General features: G+C 46.7%; 1 protein-coding gene across 8 annotated transcripts in view; it reads left to right on the forward strand.

Annotated features, from left to right (window-relative positions):
- The first annotated feature begins 847 nt into the window (after positions 1–847).
- The window catches only part of DIXDC1 (DIX domain containing 1), a 96171-nt gene continuing 78306 nt past the window's right edge, over positions 848–18712 (forward strand). For 3 of the 8 annotated variants that reach the window (XM_060787196.2, XM_060787197.2, XM_060787200.2), the window contains exon 1: positions 18178–18595. In XM_060787196.2, the coding sequence (XP_060643179.2) occupies positions 18512–18595 (84 nt within the window). In that variant the 5' untranslated portion in view covers positions 18178–18511. Of the gene's footprint in view, positions 1164–10938; positions 11062–18177; positions 18596–18712 lie in introns of those variants that run through there. The other 5 variants (XM_067470795.1, XM_060787201.2, XM_067470798.1 and 2 more) reach the window with 3 other exon arrangements.

An 18712-nucleotide genomic window follows, 5' to 3' on the forward strand; every position in this document is an offset into this window, starting at 1 on the left:
CATTTTCCAGAAGGTGGTCCCAGTCAGGGTTGCCTTGAACACGTTTCTCCCTTTCGCCCTGCATTCATGCCTTTTTGAATTCTGCAGCACTGCTGGTCACAGCTGACCTCCAGTTAGGGCGCTCAAGGGAGAGTGTTGTCTGGGAAACGCAGAAGGAAGGTGAGTTGCATAGGACTGGACGTGTAAATTCTAAGTCGAGCATAACTTGCCTTTTTGAATTCTGCAGCACTGCTGGTCACAGCTGACCTCCAGTTAGGGCGCTCAAGGCAGAGTGTTGTCTGGGAAACGCAAAAGGAAGGTGAGTTGCATAGGACTGGACGTGTAAATTCTAAGTCGAGCATAACTTGCCTTTTTGAATTCTGCAGCACTGCTGGTCACAGCTGACCTCCAGTTAGGGCGCTCAAGGCAGAGTGTTGTCTGGGAAACGCAGAAGGAAGGTGAGTTGCATAGGACTGGACGTGTAAATTCTAAGTCGAGCATAACTTGCCTTTTTGAATTCTGCAGCACTGCTGGTCACAGCTGACCTCCAGTTAGGGCGCTCAAGGGAGAGTGTTGTCTGGGAAACACAGAAAGAAGGTCAGTTGCATAGGACTGGACGTGTAATTTCTAAGTCGAGCATAACCTGGAAGTGATGTTGACGTCTCTCTTTTCTTTCTGCAAAGTTGATTCAAAGTTCCTTCCTTTTCCCAACTTGAGGGTCTGTGGGCTGCCAGTTGTGCAATTCCTCCTCCTCACGGCTCAGAGCCTGTTGTGTATCAGATGGAGGGGCCAGGCTCTGGAAATAGGTTTCAGATGTTTTCCCTGACCGGCCTGCAGCATCGGATCCTCATCACTAGCACCATTGGCGGTGGCGGGAGTGTTTCTATAGGAACGGAGCCGTGTGTGCGACATCCCTCTCTGACCGGAGTGGCTCCCTCCTGGGCATGCCCAGTGCGCGCCTCCTCCTCGACTTTGGCTCAAGTATCCTGTTCGCAGTTCAGGGCGGCACATATGGGACTACTATGAATGAGGTCCCCCACGAGCTGCACGGCTTTGTCTTTCGGAGGAAGAGAAGGAGGAAAAGAAGGCGGTTGGAAATTTTGAAAGCTTGACCCTTTGGAAGAATGCTGGCCTGTTTGGCCCGGGGAAATTTACTGGACATTCTGCACGAAGGCTTCACAGAAGTAAGTGAGACGTCGGGTGACCTTTTCCTTTGCTTCGTATACAGAAAAGAGAGGTCTGGAGAGACTGGGAAGCACTGCAGCTTCTTGGCTGATGCTTTGCAGAGTTTGGGAGAGTTTGCGCAATGGGATCCCGGCTAGCAAGCAGCCTTTGCAGTGCAATCCATCACTCCTCCAAAGCTGCATGCTGCGGGTTCTCAACCCTGTAGATTCAGAGTGTTTTGAGACTGGGAAATGTGCATTACAGGGTTTGGTGTGTCCTTTCCTGCTCTTTTTCCAAGCTTAGGTTCTCACCACTGTCTCAACCTTCCCAATGCCGTGACCCCTTAATACAAGTCCTCATGTTGTGCTGACCCCCAACCATAACATTATTTTTGCTGCAATTTCGTAACGGTCATTTTGTGACTGTTATGAATAGTCATGCAAATATCTGATACGAAGGATGTATTCTCATTCACTGGGCCACATTTGGCATAAATACCCCATATGCCCAAATTGGAATACCGATAGGGTTTGTGGGGGGATTGGTTTTGTCATTTGGGAGTTGTAGTTGCTGGGATTTATAGTTCACCTGCAATCAAAGAGCATTCTGAACTCCACCCACAATGGAATTGAACCAAACTTGCCACACAGAACTCCCATGACCAACAGAAAATACTGGAAAGGTTTGATAAGCATTGGTCTTGTGTTTGGACAAAATTTGGCATTTGGGAGTTGTAGTTTATTTTTATCATTTGGGAGTTGTAGTTGCTGGGATTTATAGTTCACCTACAATCAAACTACAAGAGAGCAGATTCCATCTGAACACGAGGAAAACTTCCTGACTGTGAGAGCCGTTCAGCAGTGGAACTCACTGCCCCGGAGTGTGGTGGAGGCTCCTTCTTTAGAAGCTTTTAAACAGAGGCTGGATGGCCATCTGTCAGGGGTGCTTTGAATGCAATATTCCTGCTTCTTGGCAGAATGGGGTTGGACTGGATGATGGCCCATGAGGTCTCTTCCAACTCTTTGATTCTATGATTCTATGAATCAAAGAGCATTCTGAACTCCACCAATGACGGAATTGAAACAACTCCCATGACCAACAAAAAATACTAGAAGAGTTTGATAGGCATTGATCTTGTGTTTGGGAGTTGTAGTTCGCCTACATCCAGAGAGCACTGTGGACTCAAGCAATGATGGATCTGGACCAAACATGGCACAAATACCCAATATTCCCAAATATGAACACAGATAGAGTTTGGAGGAAACAGACCTTGACATTTGGGAGTTGCGGCTACTGGGATTTCTAGTTCATCTACAATCAAATAGCATTCCGAACTCCACCAATGATGGAATTGGCACACAGAACTCCCATGACCAACAGAACATACTGGAAGGGTTTTATAGGCATTGATCTGGCGTTTGGGAGTTGTAGTTCACCTACATCTCGAGAGCACTGTAGACTCAAACAATGATTGATCTGGACCAAACATGGCACAAATACTCAATATTGCCAAATATGAACACAGAGTTTGGGAACAGACCTTGACATTTGGGAGTTGTAGTTGCTGGGATTTATAGTTCACCTAAAATCAAAGAGCATTCTGAACCCTACCAACGATAGGATTGGGCCAAACTTCCCACACAGAACCCCCATGGCCAACAGAAAATACTATGTTTTCTGAGGGTCTTTAACGACCTCTGACACCCCCTTGCGACCCCCTCAGTTCTCCCGACCCCCATGTTGAGAAACATTGCCTTAAGTGATCCCTTGTTGTCTGAGTAAGATTGTCTTCCAAGATCGGTGTCCTGCCGGTGGGTCCGTAGGTGACCGTGGAGCCCTATTCTTGACCTGCGTGTTCTCCCGCAGTGAAGGCATCGGTTTCCAGATGGAAGGTGGTCCCAGTTGGGGTGGGCTTGACACGCCTTCCTCTTGGCACGTTTCTCTCTTTCACCCTCCATTCATGCCTCTTCAGATTCTGCAGCACTGCTGGTCACAGTTGACCTCCAGCTGGAGCGTTCAAGGGCCAGGGCTTCCCAGTTCTCAGTGTCTATGCCAGAGTTTTTAAGGTTGGCTTTGAGCCCATCTTTGAATCTCTTTTCCTGTCCTCCAACATTCCATTTTCCATTCTTGAGTTCAGAATAGAACAACTGCTTTGGGAGATGATGGTCGGGCATCCAGACAATATGGCCGGTCTAACGGAGTTGATGGCGGAGGACCATCACTTCAGTTCTGGTGGTCTTTGCTTCTTCCAACACGCTGACATTTATCTGCCTGTCTTCCCAAGAGATTTGCAGGATTGTCCGGAGGCAACACTGATGGAATCGTTCCAGGAGTTGCATGTGACGTCTGTAGACTTTCCACGTTTCACAGGCATAGAGCAGGGTTGGGAGGACAATAGCTCTATAAACAAGCACCTTGGTATCCCTACGGATGTCCCGGTCCTCAAACATTCTCTGCTTCATTCGGAAAAATGCTGCACTTGCAGAGCTCAGGCGGTATTGTATTTCAGTGTCAATGTTGATGTCTGTAGACAGTCCATGTTTCACAGGCATATAGCAGGGTTGGGAGGACAATAGCCTTATAGACAAGTACCTTAGTTTCCCTACGGATGTCCCGGTCCTCGAACACTCTCTGCTTCATTCGGAAAAATGCTGCACTTGCAGAGCTCAGGCGGTGTTGTATTTCGGTGTCAGTGCTGACTTTGTTGGAGAGGTGGCTGCCAAGGGAGCAGAAATGGTCAACGTTTTCTAATGTTACACCATTAAGCTGTATCTCTGGCATTGGATCTGTATCTGTAGATACAGTTTGCTATGACTGGGAAATGTGCTTTGCAGTTATGGAGAGATGATGATGATGATGATGATGATGATGATGATGATGATGATAATAATAATAATAATAATGCACTTTATTTAATACACTTTATTTATAACCCGCCACCATCTCCCCAAAGGGGACTCGGGGCGGCTAAAATGAGGCCAAGCCCAAAATAATACAATAATACAGGATTGTCCTGGGCCCGGTCCTATTTAACATCTTTATTAATGACTTAGATGAAGGGTTAAAAGGCAGGATCATCAAGTTTGCAGACGACACCAAATTGGGAGGGATAGTCAATACTCCAGAGGACAGGAGCAGGATTCAAAACGATCTTGACAGATTAGAGAGATGGGCCAAAACTAACAAAATGAAGTTCAATGGGGACAAATGCAAGATACTCCACTTAGGCAGAAAAATGAAATGCAAAGATACAGAATGGGGGACGATGCCTGTCTCGAGAGCAGTACGTGTGGAAAAGATCTTGGAGTCCTCGTGGACAACAAGTTAAACATGAGCCAACAATGTGATTTGGTGGCAAAAAAAGCCAATGGGATTTTGGCCTGCATCAAGAGGAGCATAGTGTCTAGATCCAGGGAAGTCATGCTCCCCATGCTCTATTCTGCTCGGGTTAGACCACACTTGGAATATTGTGTCCAATTCTGGGCACCACAATTCAAGAGAGATATTGACAAGCTGGAATGTGTCCAGAGGAGGGAGACTAAAACGATCAAGGGTCTGGAGAACAAGCCCTATGAGGAGCGGCTTAAGGAGCTGGGCATGTTTAGCCTGAAGAAGAGAAGGCTGAGAGGAGATATGATAGCCATGTATACATATGTGAGAAGAAGCCACAGGGAGGAGGGAGCAAGCTGGTTTACTGCTTAAATGGAGATTAGGACAAGGAACAATGGCTTCAAACTCCAAGAGAGGAGATTCCATCTGAACATGAGGAAGAACTTCCTGATTGTGAGAGCCGTTCAGCTGGGGAACTCTCTGCCCCAGAGTGTGGTGGAGGCTCCTTTGGCCATCTGTCAGGGGTGCTTTGAATGCAATATTCCTGCTTCTTGGCAGAATGGGGTTGGACTGGATGGCCCATGAGGTCTCTTCCAACTCTTTGATTCTATGGTTCTATAATAATAATAGAGTAAAATAATAAATGTAACAATAACAATAATAAATAGAGTAAAATAATAAATGTAATAACAACAATAATAAAGTAAAACAATAACAACAACAACAACAAGGTAAAATATTAAATAACCTTGATTCGCATATAAGCCGGGGGAGACTTTTTCAGCCTAAAAAAAGTACTGAAAACCTAGGCTTATACTCGAGTATATACAGTATATTGCAAAAGCTGAACCCACATATTTATACATGGCTATCATATCCCCTCTCAGCCTTCTCTTCTTCAGGCTAAACATGCCCAGCTCCTTAAGCCGCTCCTCATAGGGCTTGTTCTCCAGACCTTTTATCATTTTAGTCGCTCTCCTCTGGACACATTCCAGCTTGTCAATATCTCTCTTGAATTGTGGTGCCCAGAATTGGACACAATATTCTAGGTGTGGTCTAACCAAAGCAGAATAGAGCATGGGGAGCATGACTTCCCTAGATCTAGACACTAGGCTCCTATTGATGCAGGCCAAAATCCCATTGGCTTTTTTTGCCGCCACATCACATTGTTGGCTCATGTTTAACTTGTTGTCCACGAGGACTCCAAGATCTTTTTCACACGTACTGCTCTCGAGCCAGGCGTCACCCATTCTGTATCTTTGCATTTCGTTTTTCCTGCCAAAGTGGAGTATCTTGCATTTGTCACTGTTGAACTTCATTTTGTTAATTTTGGCCCATCTCTCTGATCTGTGAAGATTGTTTTGAATCCTGCTCCTGTCCTCTGAAGTATTGGCTCTCCCTCCCAATTTGGTGTCGTCTGCAAACTTGATGATCCTGCCTTCTAACCCTTCATCCAAGTCATTAATAAAGATGTTGAACAGGATCGGGCCCAGGATGGAACCCTGCGGCACTCCGCTCGTCACTTCTTTCCAGGATGAAGACATGGTCAGACAGTCTGGAAAACTCACAGCAACCTTACACTTTTCTTTGCACACATATCTTAGTTTTGTCATTTTGGTGCTGATGATTATTTCCCATGGGTCTGTTCCCCTTTGGATCTTCTGGCCATACTCCCTCCGCTGTACCTTCTGAAGGAGGCTTGTCCTTGAGCTCACCTGGCCTAGCAATGGTTTTTCCCTCGCAGGTGTGTGTCCTACCCATGTTTGTAGCCCTTGCCATGTCATCTGGTGCCTGCATGTCTTCCTTTTGGAGGAGAGAACATTGGTTCCGGCGTGGGAATGTGGCTCGGCACCAGGGCTGCCTCTGAAAATGTTCCATGCGCAGAAAGATGGTAACTAATTGCACCCATCTAGCCAATTCTAAATGCTTTCCCAGACACGAGAAGGCGCGGACGGGCCTGCCGAACTCAGCCTGGGAAACCTGGTAATTGCAATCTTCAGACAGAAAGCACTGAGGTCAGGCCTCAAATAATCTTGTTAGCCGGGACCTAGATAGACTGCAGGACAATAGGTTTAACTAACAATGAGTTTCATCGGCGACGAGATTCGTATTCTTTTGGTCACACACGTTTCTTCGTTTGGCTAAAAATGTAGTAGAAGTTAAAGCATGGCAGTTCAGAAGTAGGTTCACCATTATTGCTGAAGTTGAACGGAAAAACACACAGGTTTGGGTGTATACAGACATGTGTGCATGTGTATACAGAGGAACAAGTGACTCCAAAGTCATCCCCGTCTTGCTTCCGCGTGTCATTCAAACCAAAGCAAGGACGACCTGGCAATGTGCCTCCCTTGCAATGCCACAGTTGGTCTGCAGATTCCCTTTGTTGCAAAGGGTCTCTCTTGGCTTCGTTTGGGGTCTTTGGGCTCCCGGCCCAATCTCATTAACCCACAGGAACAAAAGAGGTCCTCCTGGACCTCCCAGACCCTGCTTTCTGAGGGGGTCGCACAATTCACAATTCTGTAAGGAGCGTGTTGAACGTTTACATGCTTTCCTGCTGCGATGTCCTGCTCGGAGCGCCCTTTCTCATTCCAGGCTTTGTTCTGCATCGAAGGACAGAGCAATAGGTCACCAACATAATCCTTGACTTGTGAGGAACCCTATCAACCAGGGCTCAAGGTCTATCCCTATCCTGAATGATCCTGCAACTTTTCAGGTGTCTTATGGAGACAGTCCTGTGCAGTGTTGCATTTGGTCTGCAAACACTTAGAAGGGAATGCGGTCATCGCTAATAGTCAACATGGATTGATCAAAAACACGTGTGAAAGAGATCTTGGAGTCCTCGTGGACAACAAGTTAAGCATGAGCCAACAATGTGATGCTGCGGCAAAAAATGCCAATGGGATGTTATCCTTCATCAAGAGGAGTCTAGTGTCTAGATCCAGGGAAGTCATGCTCCCCATGCTCTATTCTGCCTTGGCTAGACCACACCTGGAATATTGTGTCCAATTCTGGGCACCACAATTGAAAAGAGATATTGACTCTAGGCTGTAATGTGTCCAGAGGAGGGCAATTAAAATGATCCAGGGTCTGAAGAACAAGACCTATGAGGAGCGGCTTAGAGCTGGGCATGTTTAGCCTGAAGAAGAGAAGGCTGAGAGGAGATATGATAGCCATGTATAAATATGTGAGAAGAAGTCATAAGGAGAAGGGAGCAGACTTGTTTTCTGCTTCCCTGGAGACTAGGATGCAATGGAGCAATGGCTTCAAACTACAGGAAAGGAGATTCCACCTGAACATTAGAAATAACTTTCTGACTGGGAGAGCTGTTCAGCAGTGGAACTCTCTGCCCTGGAGTGTGGTGGAGGGTCCTTCTTTGGAGACTTTGAAGCAGAGGCTGGATGACCATCTGTTTGGGGTGCTTTGAATGCAAATTTCCTGCCTCTTGGCAGAATGGGGGTGGACTGGATGGCCCACTAGATCTCTTCCAACTCTATCATTCTATAATCTAAGAACTTCCTGACAGTGAGAGCTGTTCAGCAGTGGGACTCTCTGCCCTGGAGTATGGTTGAAGCTCCTTCTTTGGAGGCTTTGAAGCAAAGGCTGGATGGCAATCGGGGGGGGGGGTGTTGAATGCAAATTTCCTGCCTCTTGGTAGAATGGGGGTGGACTGGATGGCCCACCAGGTCTCTTCCAACTCTATCATTCTATGTTCTAAGAACTTATTTACAGTGAGAGCTGTTCAGCAGTGGAACTCTCTGCCCTGGAGTTTGGTTGAATCGCCTTCTTTGGAAGCTTTGAAGCAATGGCTGGATGACCACCTGTCAGGGGTGCTTTGAATGTGATTTTCCTGCCTCTTGGCAGAATGGGGTTGGACTGGATGGCCAACAAGGTCTCTTCCAACTCTATCATTCTATGTTCTAAGAACTTCTTTACAGTGAGAGCTGTTCAGCAGTGGAACTCTCTGCCCTGGAGTATGGTTGAGGCTCCTTCTTTGGAGGCTTTTAAGCAGAGGCTGGATGGCCATCAGTTGAGGGGACTTTGAATACAATTTTCCTGTTTTTTGTCAAAATGGCGTTGGACAGGATGGCCCACCAGGTCTCTTCCAACTCTTATCATTCTATGACCTAAGAATGACTGTGGGAGCTGTTCAGCAGTGGAACTCTCTGCCCCGGAGGCTCCTTCTTTGGAGCCTTTGAAGCAGAGGCTGGATGGCCATCTGTCGGGGGTGCTTTGAATGCAATTTTCCTGCTTCTTGGCAGAATGGGGGTGGACTGGATGGCCAACAAGGTCTCTTCCAACTCTATCATTCTATGATCTAAGAACTTCCTGACTGTGAGAGCTGTTCGGCAGTGGAACTCTCTGCCCCGGAGTGTGGTGGAGGCTCCTTCTTTGGAGACTTTGAAGCAGAAGCTGGATGACCATCTGTTCGGGGTGCTTTGAATGCAAATTTCTTGCCTCTTGGCAGAATGGGGGTGGACTGGATGGCCCACCAGGCCTCTTCCAACTCTATCATTCTATGACCTAAAAACTTCCTGAAAGCGGGAGCTGTTCAGCAATGGAACTCTCTGCCTCAGAGCGTGGTAAAGGCTCCTTCTTTGGAGGCTTTGAAGCAGAGGCTGGATGACCACCTGTCAGGGGTGCTTTGAATGCATTTTTTTTCCATTTTTGGTCATAATGGAGTTGGACTGGATGGCCCACCAGGTCTCTTCCAACTCTATCATTTTATGATCTTAAGAACTTCATGACTGAGAATTGTTCAGCAGTGGAACTCTCTGCCCATGCTAGCGGATGATATTCAGCATTTAGGATGCTTTCCTGCTTTTCCTAAAGACTGATGTTTGTGCTTTATGGCAGTTCAGCATGAAAGTACCTGAATATTATAAATCATAGGTTGCAAGAGAAGACGGTGGGAGGCACAGAGATGGCAAAGGATTGGCTGTGATTCAGTATTTATCATTTTGCTGAGAAACGACATTTCCCAAAAATGAATAGAAAATGAATTGAGTGGGCTGTTGTGAGTCTAGGGCAGTGTTTCTCAACCTGGGGGTCGGGACCCCTGGGGGGGTCGCGAGGGGGTGTCAGAGGGGTCGCCAAAGACCATAAGAAAACACAATATTTTCTGTTGGTAATGGGGGTTTTGTGTGGGAAGTTTGGCCCAAGTTTATTGTTGGTTGGGTTCAAGATGCTCTTTGACTCTAGGTGAACTATACATCCCAGCAACTATAACACCCAGATGGTAAGGTCTATTTCCCCCAAACTCCACCAGTGTTCACATTTGGGCATATTGAGCATTTGTGCCAAGTTAGGTCCAGATCCATCATTCTTTGAGTCCACAGTGCTCTCTGGATGTAGATGAACTACAACTCCCAAACTCAAGGTCAATGTCCACCAAACCCTTCCAGTATTTCTTGTTGGTCATGGAAGTTCTGTGTGCCAAGTTCAATTCCATCCTTGGTGGAGTTCAAAATGCTCCTGGGTTGTAGATGAACTATAAATCCCAAATGTCAACATTAACTTCCCCCAACCCCACCAGTATTCAAATTTGGGTGCATCAGGTATTTGTGCCAAATTTGGTCCAGTGAATGAAAATACATCTAGCAAATCAGATATTTGCGTTACGATTCGTAACAGGAGCAAAATTACAGTTCTGAAGCGGCAACAAAAATAATGTTATGGTTATGGTTAAAAACTGTGTTGTGGTTAAAAACTGTTATGGTTAGGGGTCACCACAACATGAGAACTGTATTAAGGGGTCGGGGCATGAGGAAGGTTGAGAACCACTGGTCTAGGGTGTCAGTTTGCTACCTCGTCTGTTTTGAGGCTTTTTATAATGTGCCAACGCCTGATATTTTGGCCCTTTTATCACCTTAGATCTCAATTGACTCTTCTGCTTTGCATTCTTCCTTTCTGTTTGCATGCATGCTATGAGACATCCCCCCCCCTCTCCATTATGTCGAGTGTGTTTGTCACTTGCCCATCTGTTCACAAACCACCAAGCAGATGTTTCATCAGCCATTAGGAAAAATAATACAGCTGGGTTTTTATATCAGCGGATTTCTGGAGATGAGGCTTTTGGAGCTTTCCTCTTTTGTTCAGATTTTTGGCTTTGACTTTGGGAATCCTGGATCCAAATCTCATTGGTCATCTCACCTGTTGCATAGGAAAAGAAGTAGACGAGAATCTAACGTTAGTGTTATGCTTCTATGTCTGAGAAATAAGACAACAACATGTTTGAGTCGCTGGTTCCGTTTATCACGAGCCTGTGAGTTGGCCATCCATGGAAAGAAGGGCAGGGCCATCCCCAGTCCCTTCCTCAACCCACCGGATGACCGGGACGTGGTTGAGCAGGCCTTGCAATGGCCCTTGCATTCCCTGGATTGGATGGAACTGGTTGTGCTTTCAGATCAAAGAGGAGCTGGCTTCAGGGCAGAGGGAGGAAGCAGGCGGAGGAACCTCGCTGCTGGGAAGGGCAACGTCTGCTCTTGGCGAAACAGGAAGCAAGAACATGGAACTAGGCTTTTCTGCCTGGTAAAATGACATTGATGAAAGATGGAGATGGCAAATCAGTCCTCAACTTTAAAAAGTCCTGTAGGTAGAGCAGGGGTGATATTTTCCCTATCCCTTCCTTCCTTTTTTCTCTCTGCCTCCCTTTTTCCTTCTTTCCTTCTTTCCTTCTTTCCTTCTTTCCTTCCTTCCTTCCTTCCTTCCTCCCTCTCCCTTCCTTCCTTCCTTCCTTCCTTCCTTCTTTCCTCCTGCCTGCATGCCTGCCTTCCTTCCTTTCCTTCTTTCCTCTCCCTTCCTCCTTCCTTTCCTCCTTCCTTTCCTCCTTCCTTCCTTCCTTCCTTCCTTCTTTCCTTCGTCTCCTTCCTTCCTCTCCCTCCCTCCCTCCTTCCTTTCCTCCTTCCTTCCTTCCTTCCTTCCTTCCTTCCTTCCTTCCTTCTTTCCTTCGTCTCCTTCCTTCCTCTCCCTCCCTCCCTCCTTCCTTTCCTCCTTCCTTCCTTCCTTCCTTCCTTCCTTCCTTCCTTCCTTCCTTCCTTCCTTCCTTCCTTCCTTCTTTCCTTCGTCTCCTTCCTTCCTCTCCCTCCCTCCCTCCTTCCTTTCCTCCTTCCTTCCTTCCTTTGTCTCCTTCCTTCCTCTCCCTCCCTCCTTCCCTCTTTCCTTCCTTTGTCTCCTTCCTTCCTTCCTCTCCCTCCCTCCCTCCTTCCTTTCCTCCTTCCTTCCTTCCTTTGTCTCCTTCCTTCCTCTCCCTCCCTCCTTCCCTCCTTCCTTCCTTTGTCTCCTTCCTTCCTTCCCCTCCCTCCCTCCCTCCCTCCCTCCCTCCCTCCTTCCTTCCTTCCTTCCTTCCTTTGTCTCCTTCCTTCCTCTCCCTCCCTCCTTCCTTCCTCTCCCTCCCTCCCTCCTTCCCTCCTTCCTTCCTTTCTCTCCCTCCCTCTTTCCCTCCTTCTTTCCTTTGTCTCCTTCCTTCTCCTTCCTTCCTTCCTTCCTTCCTTCCTTCCTTCCTTCCTTCCTTCGTCTCCTTCCTTCCTCTCTCACTCTCCCTCCCTCCTTCCTTCATTTGTCTCCTTCCTTCCCCTCCCTCCTTCCCTTCTTCCTTCCCTTGTCTCCTTCCTTCCTCTCTCTCTCTTCCTCCTTAGCTCCTTTCTTCCTGCCTTCCTTCATCTCCTTCCTTCCTCTTCCTCCTTCCTTCCTTCATTTGCCCCCTTCCTTCCCCTCCCTCCTTTCATCCTTCCTTCTTTCCTTTCATGCCTTCCTTCGTTTTCTTCTTTCCTTTTTCCTCCCTTCTTCCCTTCCTCTCCTTCCCTCTTTCCCCCTATCTTCCTTCCTTCCTTTGTTCCTTTCCTCTCCCTCCCTCCTTCCTTTCCTCCCTCCCTCCCTTCTTCCCTTCCCTTCTTCCTCCCTCCCTTCTTCCTCCTCCCTCCCTCCCTATTCTTTTCTTCCTCCCTCCCTCCTTCATTCCTCCCAACTTTACCCTACATCATTCTTCCTCAGTATATAATGTTATTTTATCTCAGTGGCAGAATGAGATCCATAAACAGGTGCTAGAGAAGGTGTGTGCAAACCTATTTTTTGCCCAGATACTGAGATTATTCCCAGCAGTCTCTTTTTATTATTATTCTTGGTGGGTGGGTGGGAAGCCGACTCTCTCTTAGCTCAGCCCTTGTGTTTTGATGATAATCTAGTTTTCTGGAGCATATGGGCAGGCAACTCATTGGGCTCCGTGCCACACGATTCGTTGGATTCCTGACAGATTCAGAGCGGGGTTTGAGACCGCTGTCCCTCCCTCCAACCATGCACGACCGCCTCTCCTTTGGAAATGGACTCCAAAATCAGGTCGGAAACGCCCCGGCTATTTTTAAACTTGCAAGAACCTGTTGCTAGGCACTGCCGAGCTAAAGGTGGTCCGGCAGCCGCAGCACCGGAAACGGGAGGCCTCAGCGGCTGGGGAGAAAGTCTAAGAGGGATTAGGTGCTAATCACAGGTATCTCAGACTTTGGGGTCTTGGATTGTCTCATTCTCGCCAGAGTTAACAAGGCACAGAATGATCCGTGTTTCTGCAACGAGATAAATTTTGCAAAATCCGATTCTCACAGAGACAGAAAGCAAGGTGAAGTCTTCTGAACAGGAGCACAGACTGCAAAATAAACACCATAGGGGTGTTAACCCTTCCCTATGTGATCCAAGATCCTGCAAGGAAGACTCCAGCAATACATGGCGCAAGAGTTGCCAGATGTTCAAGCTGGGTTTAGAAAAGGCAGAGGAACGAGAGACCAGATTGCCAATATCCGCTGGATAATGGAGAAAGGAAGGGAGTTTCAGAAAAACATCTACTTCTGCTTCATTGACTATTCTAAAGCCTTTGACTGTGTGGATCATAATAAATTGTGGCAAGTTCTTGGTGGGATGGGCATCCCAAGCCCCCTTCCCTCTCTCCTGAGGAATCTGTACAAGGACCAAGGAGCAACAGTCAGAACTGACCACGGAACAACAGACTGGTTCAAGATTGGGAAAGGCGTCCGGCAAGGCTGCATCCTCTCACCCAACCTTTTTAACTTGTATGCAGAACACATCATGCGAGGATGTGCGGGGCTGGATGAATACAAGGCTGGGGTGAAAATTGCTGGAAGAAACATTAACAACCTCAGATATGCAGATGACACCACTCTGATGGCCGAAAGCGAGGAGGGGCTGAGGAGCCTTCTAATCAAGGTGAAAGAAGAAAGCGCAAAAGCCGGGTTGCAGCTAAACATCAAAAAAACCAAGATTATGGCAATAAGAATGATTGACAACTGGGAAATAGAGGGAGAAAACGTAGAGGCAGTGACAGGGTTTGTATTTCTAGGTGCAAAGATGACTGCAGATGCAGACTGTAGCCAGGAAATCAGGAGACGCTTACTTCTTGGGAGGAGAGCAATGTCCAGTCTCGATAAAATAGTAAAGAGTAGAGACATCAGACTGGCAACAAAGATCCATTGCCTAGTCAAAGCCATGGTATTCCCTGTAGTCACCTACGGATGTGAGAGCTGGACCTTAGGGAAGGCTGAGCCAAGGAAGAGAGATGCTTTTGAGCTGTAGTGTTGGAGGAAAGTTCTGAGAGTGCCTTGGACCACCAGAAGATCCAACCAGTCCATCCTCCAGGAAATAATGCCCGACTGCTCACTGGAGGGAAAGATATTAGAGACAAAGTTGAAGTACTTTGGCCACATCATGAGGAGACAGGAAAGCCTGGAGAAGACAATTATGCTGGGGAAAGTGGAAGGCAAAAGGAAGAGGGGCCGACCAAGGGCAAGATGGATGGATGGCATCCTTGAAGTGACTGGACTGACCTTGAGGGAGCTGGGGGCGGTAACGGCCGACAGGGAGCTCTGGCGTGGGCTGGTCCATGAGGTCACAAAGAGTCGGAGACGACTGAACGAATGAACAACAACATGTGATCCAAAGCATGCATATACAGTGGTCCCTTGCTACTTCGCGGTTCGCTTATCGCAGACTTGCTGTTTCGCTTTTTATTAATTAAAAAAAGGAATTTAAGTAGCGAGGGAACATTGAGTGAAAGAGAGTGAGGCACCTCGTTGCCAGGTGTCATGTATAATAATAATAATTATTATTATTATTATTATTTATTTATTTACTTTGCTTGTATACCGCAGTTTCTCAGCCCGTAGGCGACTCAACGCGGTTCACAACAAGAGCAAAAAGTCAATCCAACAACATACAAAATTTAAAAACCATTAACAATATAATATACAGAATAATGACACATCGATAACAACACATTAACGTCTCGTAACTAGAATCGTGATCCAATTCGTCATCCATAATTCCGTTTCCTTTATTCATCATGTACATTGCACTGTTTATCCGAACGCCTGTTCAAACAGCCAGGTTTTTAGTTTTCTTCGAAACACCATTAACGAAGGGGCTGATCTAATGTCCACGGGAAGGGCGTTCCACAGCTGAGGGGCCACCACAGAGAAGTCCCTGTTCCTCGTCCTTGCCAGCCGTGCTTGTGATGCAGGCGGGATTGAGAGCAGGGCCTCCCCAGAAGATCTTAGAGTCCTGGTGGGTTCATAGGCAGAGATACGTTCGGATAGGTAGCTTGGGCCAGAACCCAATCTACCTATCCGATAATAATGATAATGATAATAATGATAATAATAATAATAAATCTTTATTTATACCCCGCTACTATCTCCCGGAGGACTCGGTGCAGCTTACAAAAGGCTGAGCCCAAATACATCAATAAAAACAACACAGCAATACAGACAATAAATAAACTCATAAACAAAGCAATAAACAGTAATAATAACACCACGACGCGTGGCCAAATGTAATAATTAAAATTTTAAAATACTGGGCATGACAAGGTGACATATAACTAGGATAGGTATTTGGAGAGAGAAGGAGCGAGCAGACAATCCTAGATCATTAGTAAAGTGCGATTAGGGACATGTTGCTTAGGGTTCCTTATTCTGGGAAGGCCCACTGGAACAACCACGTTTTCAGGCTCCTCTTAAAGACTGCCAGAGTTGGGACATGTCTAATGTTCTTGGGGAGTGAGTTCCAGAGTCGAGGGGCCACCACTGAGAAGGCCCTATCCCTCGTCCCCACCAATTACGCTTGCGATGGAGGTGGGATCGTGAGTAGGGCCTCTCCAGATGAACGAAGAGATCGTGTGGGTTCGTACACAGAGATGTGGTCACGCAGGTAGGCGGGTCCCACGTATCATGTTCTGCAGTTGATTGTGGTTGGTGGTGGTAGGCCTAGCAGTTGGTGATGGAAGGGTTAATGTAAGTCTTAGTTCTAAAGGGTTGAGTAATCTGTAAGTAAGAGTTCATGGGTGAAAGCAATTAAGGGTGGAAGTATGCAAGAGATGGGTTGCAGCTGGGTGTTTTTGGATATAAGGAGCTAGCCTTGGGTCTGATCTTGGGGAGAAAAGTATTTGTTTTGGTGGTAGATGCTGCTGGTTTTCCCCCAGGTTTCTGGATTTTCGGTATCCTGACCAGTCTCCTGAACTGTTAGAACCCTGAAACTTTGAATCTCTGGACTGGCTTTGGACTACCGTATAGACTCTTGATTCCTGGACTTTGTTTATTGAACTCTCGGCGTTTGACCACTGGACTGGATCTTTTGTCTATGGACCTGCAACAGTGTTTGCTGTTTTTGTTTTATATTCTGTGGCTGAGTGCAATCTTTATGTTTTATATTTTGGACTGTTAAAACAGCCAGAAAGTAAGTGTTGTTTTAATTAAACTGCTTGATACAAACTGGGTATTTGTTTGGTTCATCTCTACCTGAATAAGGCAGAGCCCTGGCATCCTGACACCTGGGCCTCTTGCTGAAGCTTCTTCATCCCTCCGAGGGTGGCTCTTCTTCTTTTCTCACCCTCTTTACCTTCCTCTTTGTCTTCTTCGTTGCTGCCTGGGCCTCTTGCTGTCGGCGGCAAGAGGCCCAGGCGGCAATGAGGTGGAGGAAGAGGAAGGTAAAGAGGGCGAGGAGGGAAGTGGAGGGGGCACCCCTACTTTGTGGAATTTCACTTATCGCAGGTAGTCCTGGAACGTAACATCCGCGATGAGGAACCACTGTATATTTATCTTGTATTTATTTTTCAATGGAGTTACACTTAAAATGCCCCTGTTCCTCCTTACATGCACATTCAGCTTAAGAACAAATCTGCAGAACCTCTCTTGTCCGTAACCTGAGGACTATCTATACCAGGGGTCCTTAAACTAAGGCCCGGGGGCCGGATATGGCCCTCCAAGGTCATTTACCCGGCCCTCGCTCAGGGTCAACCTAAATCTGAAACGACTTGAAGGTAAACAACAACAACAACAACAACAATCCTATCTCATCAGCCAAAAGCAGGCCCACACTTCCCACTGAAATACTAATAAGTTTATATTTGTTAAAACTGTTCTTCATTTTAATTATTGTATTGTTTTTAAGTGTTTTTTGCACTACAAATAAGATATGTGCAGTGTGCATAAGAATTCAAGTTTTTTTCAAATTATAATCCGGCCCTCCAACAATTTGAGGGACTGTGACCTGGCCCTCCGTTTAAAAGGTTTGTGGACCCCTGATCTATACCATGCCACACAAATGCAGTGCGCATGGTAAACAAAACATAATATAAGGCCATATGACAACCTAGGAAGCTGTCCTAAATGGACAACAATTCTTTGCAGAGTAATTCCCGTGTATAATTACTCAGTCCCTGGATTCATAGTAGGGACTTCCTTCCCAGTCTTCTCTTTTGCCATTTTGCCCTAACCCTAACCTTGTAGCTTAGTTCTCCTCAGTCTGTAAGAGGTCTCTGTGGGAGAAGGGCTTCAGTGTGTTAGGAGGCCTCAGTATGAGAAGGCCTCAGTGTTAGTTTGCCTCAGTACATGTGAAGTGCCAGTCTAAGAGAACCCTCAGTGTGAGAAGACCTCAATGGCAAAAAGGCTTCAGTGTGAGGTAGGCCTCAGTGTGAGTAGGTCTGGTGTGAAAAGCTTTGGTGAGAGAAGTGTCACGTTGAAGGCCATCGTGTGTGAAGGATGCTGTCAGTACAAAGCTACTGTGTAAAGTTCCTGTGTAATTTCAGTGTGAGAAGAGTCTCTGTGAGAGTGAAGCTGTTTATCTGCATGAGAAAGAAGCCCAACGTGGAAGCAAAGAAGGAAATATAAAGAACTTTATTTGTGTTATGCAAACCTTGTTCTTGTAAATAGTGCAACCATATTATTTTGCTATAAAGAAAAGCCTCCTATGGAAGAGATAACATTGCTCTGTGTGTTTCTGTTCTTTTGATCACTTTTGGCTCCTGGTGCTGGGTCATGCTGCTGCTAAGAAGTTACTCTGCTGTGCATTTATGAGGAAGGCCTTTTGTTATGAAGCCCACTCACCCAACAGCTCCAACCTTCTGCTTCAAGTGGATATTGAAAATAGCAATAAGATGAATGTAGACACATTGCCCAGTTGCACTAAATGAAGCCTTTGGGCCCATTTTTCCTGGCTGGATTTTCTGAAGCAACCCAAGAAGCAACAGGAGATCCCTGATTCCTTTCTTTCCCAAATGTTATATATACAGATCCCGATTCTAACGCTCGTAACGCAGCAGGAAATCCTGCCGTGCACCTGAAAAGAGCCGCTACTTTCTCATCTGCGGAGCTAAGGTAAAGTCGACCCTCTTTTGGAACGCAAAGCCGTGTTAACGTAAATAGGATTACACCTAACCCCTTGGCAATCGCAGCAGTCCGTGCCCTGTATAGTCGCTGCTGCACCGAGAATGATACTGAGAGAAGTTTGGATTTTGGCTCGGGGCTGGCGGTCCTGCCCCAGATTGGCTTGTGGCCAAACCTCAAGGCTGATTGTTGCCATTCTCAGCAGCAGCAGATCATGAAGCAAAATCCTGGAGGAGCAAAGCGATGGCAGGGCAGGGAAATCAGGGGACTTGCAGTTCTCCGGCATTAGTCTCTTAGCCCTCCTGGATACGGTCCAACAACATCCGAAAAACAACAAAGGGACATCTCCAAGGAACTGTACAACTGCGTGCCATTTGGAAATGTCCACGAGGAGCAGGAGAAGGATCGTCGTCATGAGTCCGAAGGAAGATCTGTGCTCAATCAGAAGGACAAGGGCGGACGGAGTAAGCAGCTAAGTATTTAGACAAGTCGTAGAGATATGGTGGCCAATCATCCTGGCTTGTGACTACTCGTTCCACGTTATTTTTGTGCATTTTCCATTGCTATGATAATTGCTTAAT

This window comes from Anolis sagrei, chromosome 7 (assembly GCF_037176765.1).
Source record: "Anolis sagrei isolate rAnoSag1 chromosome 7, rAnoSag1.mat, whole genome shotgun sequence".
Taxonomy (NCBI): domain Eukaryota; kingdom Metazoa; phylum Chordata; class Lepidosauria; order Squamata; family Dactyloidae; genus Anolis; species Anolis sagrei.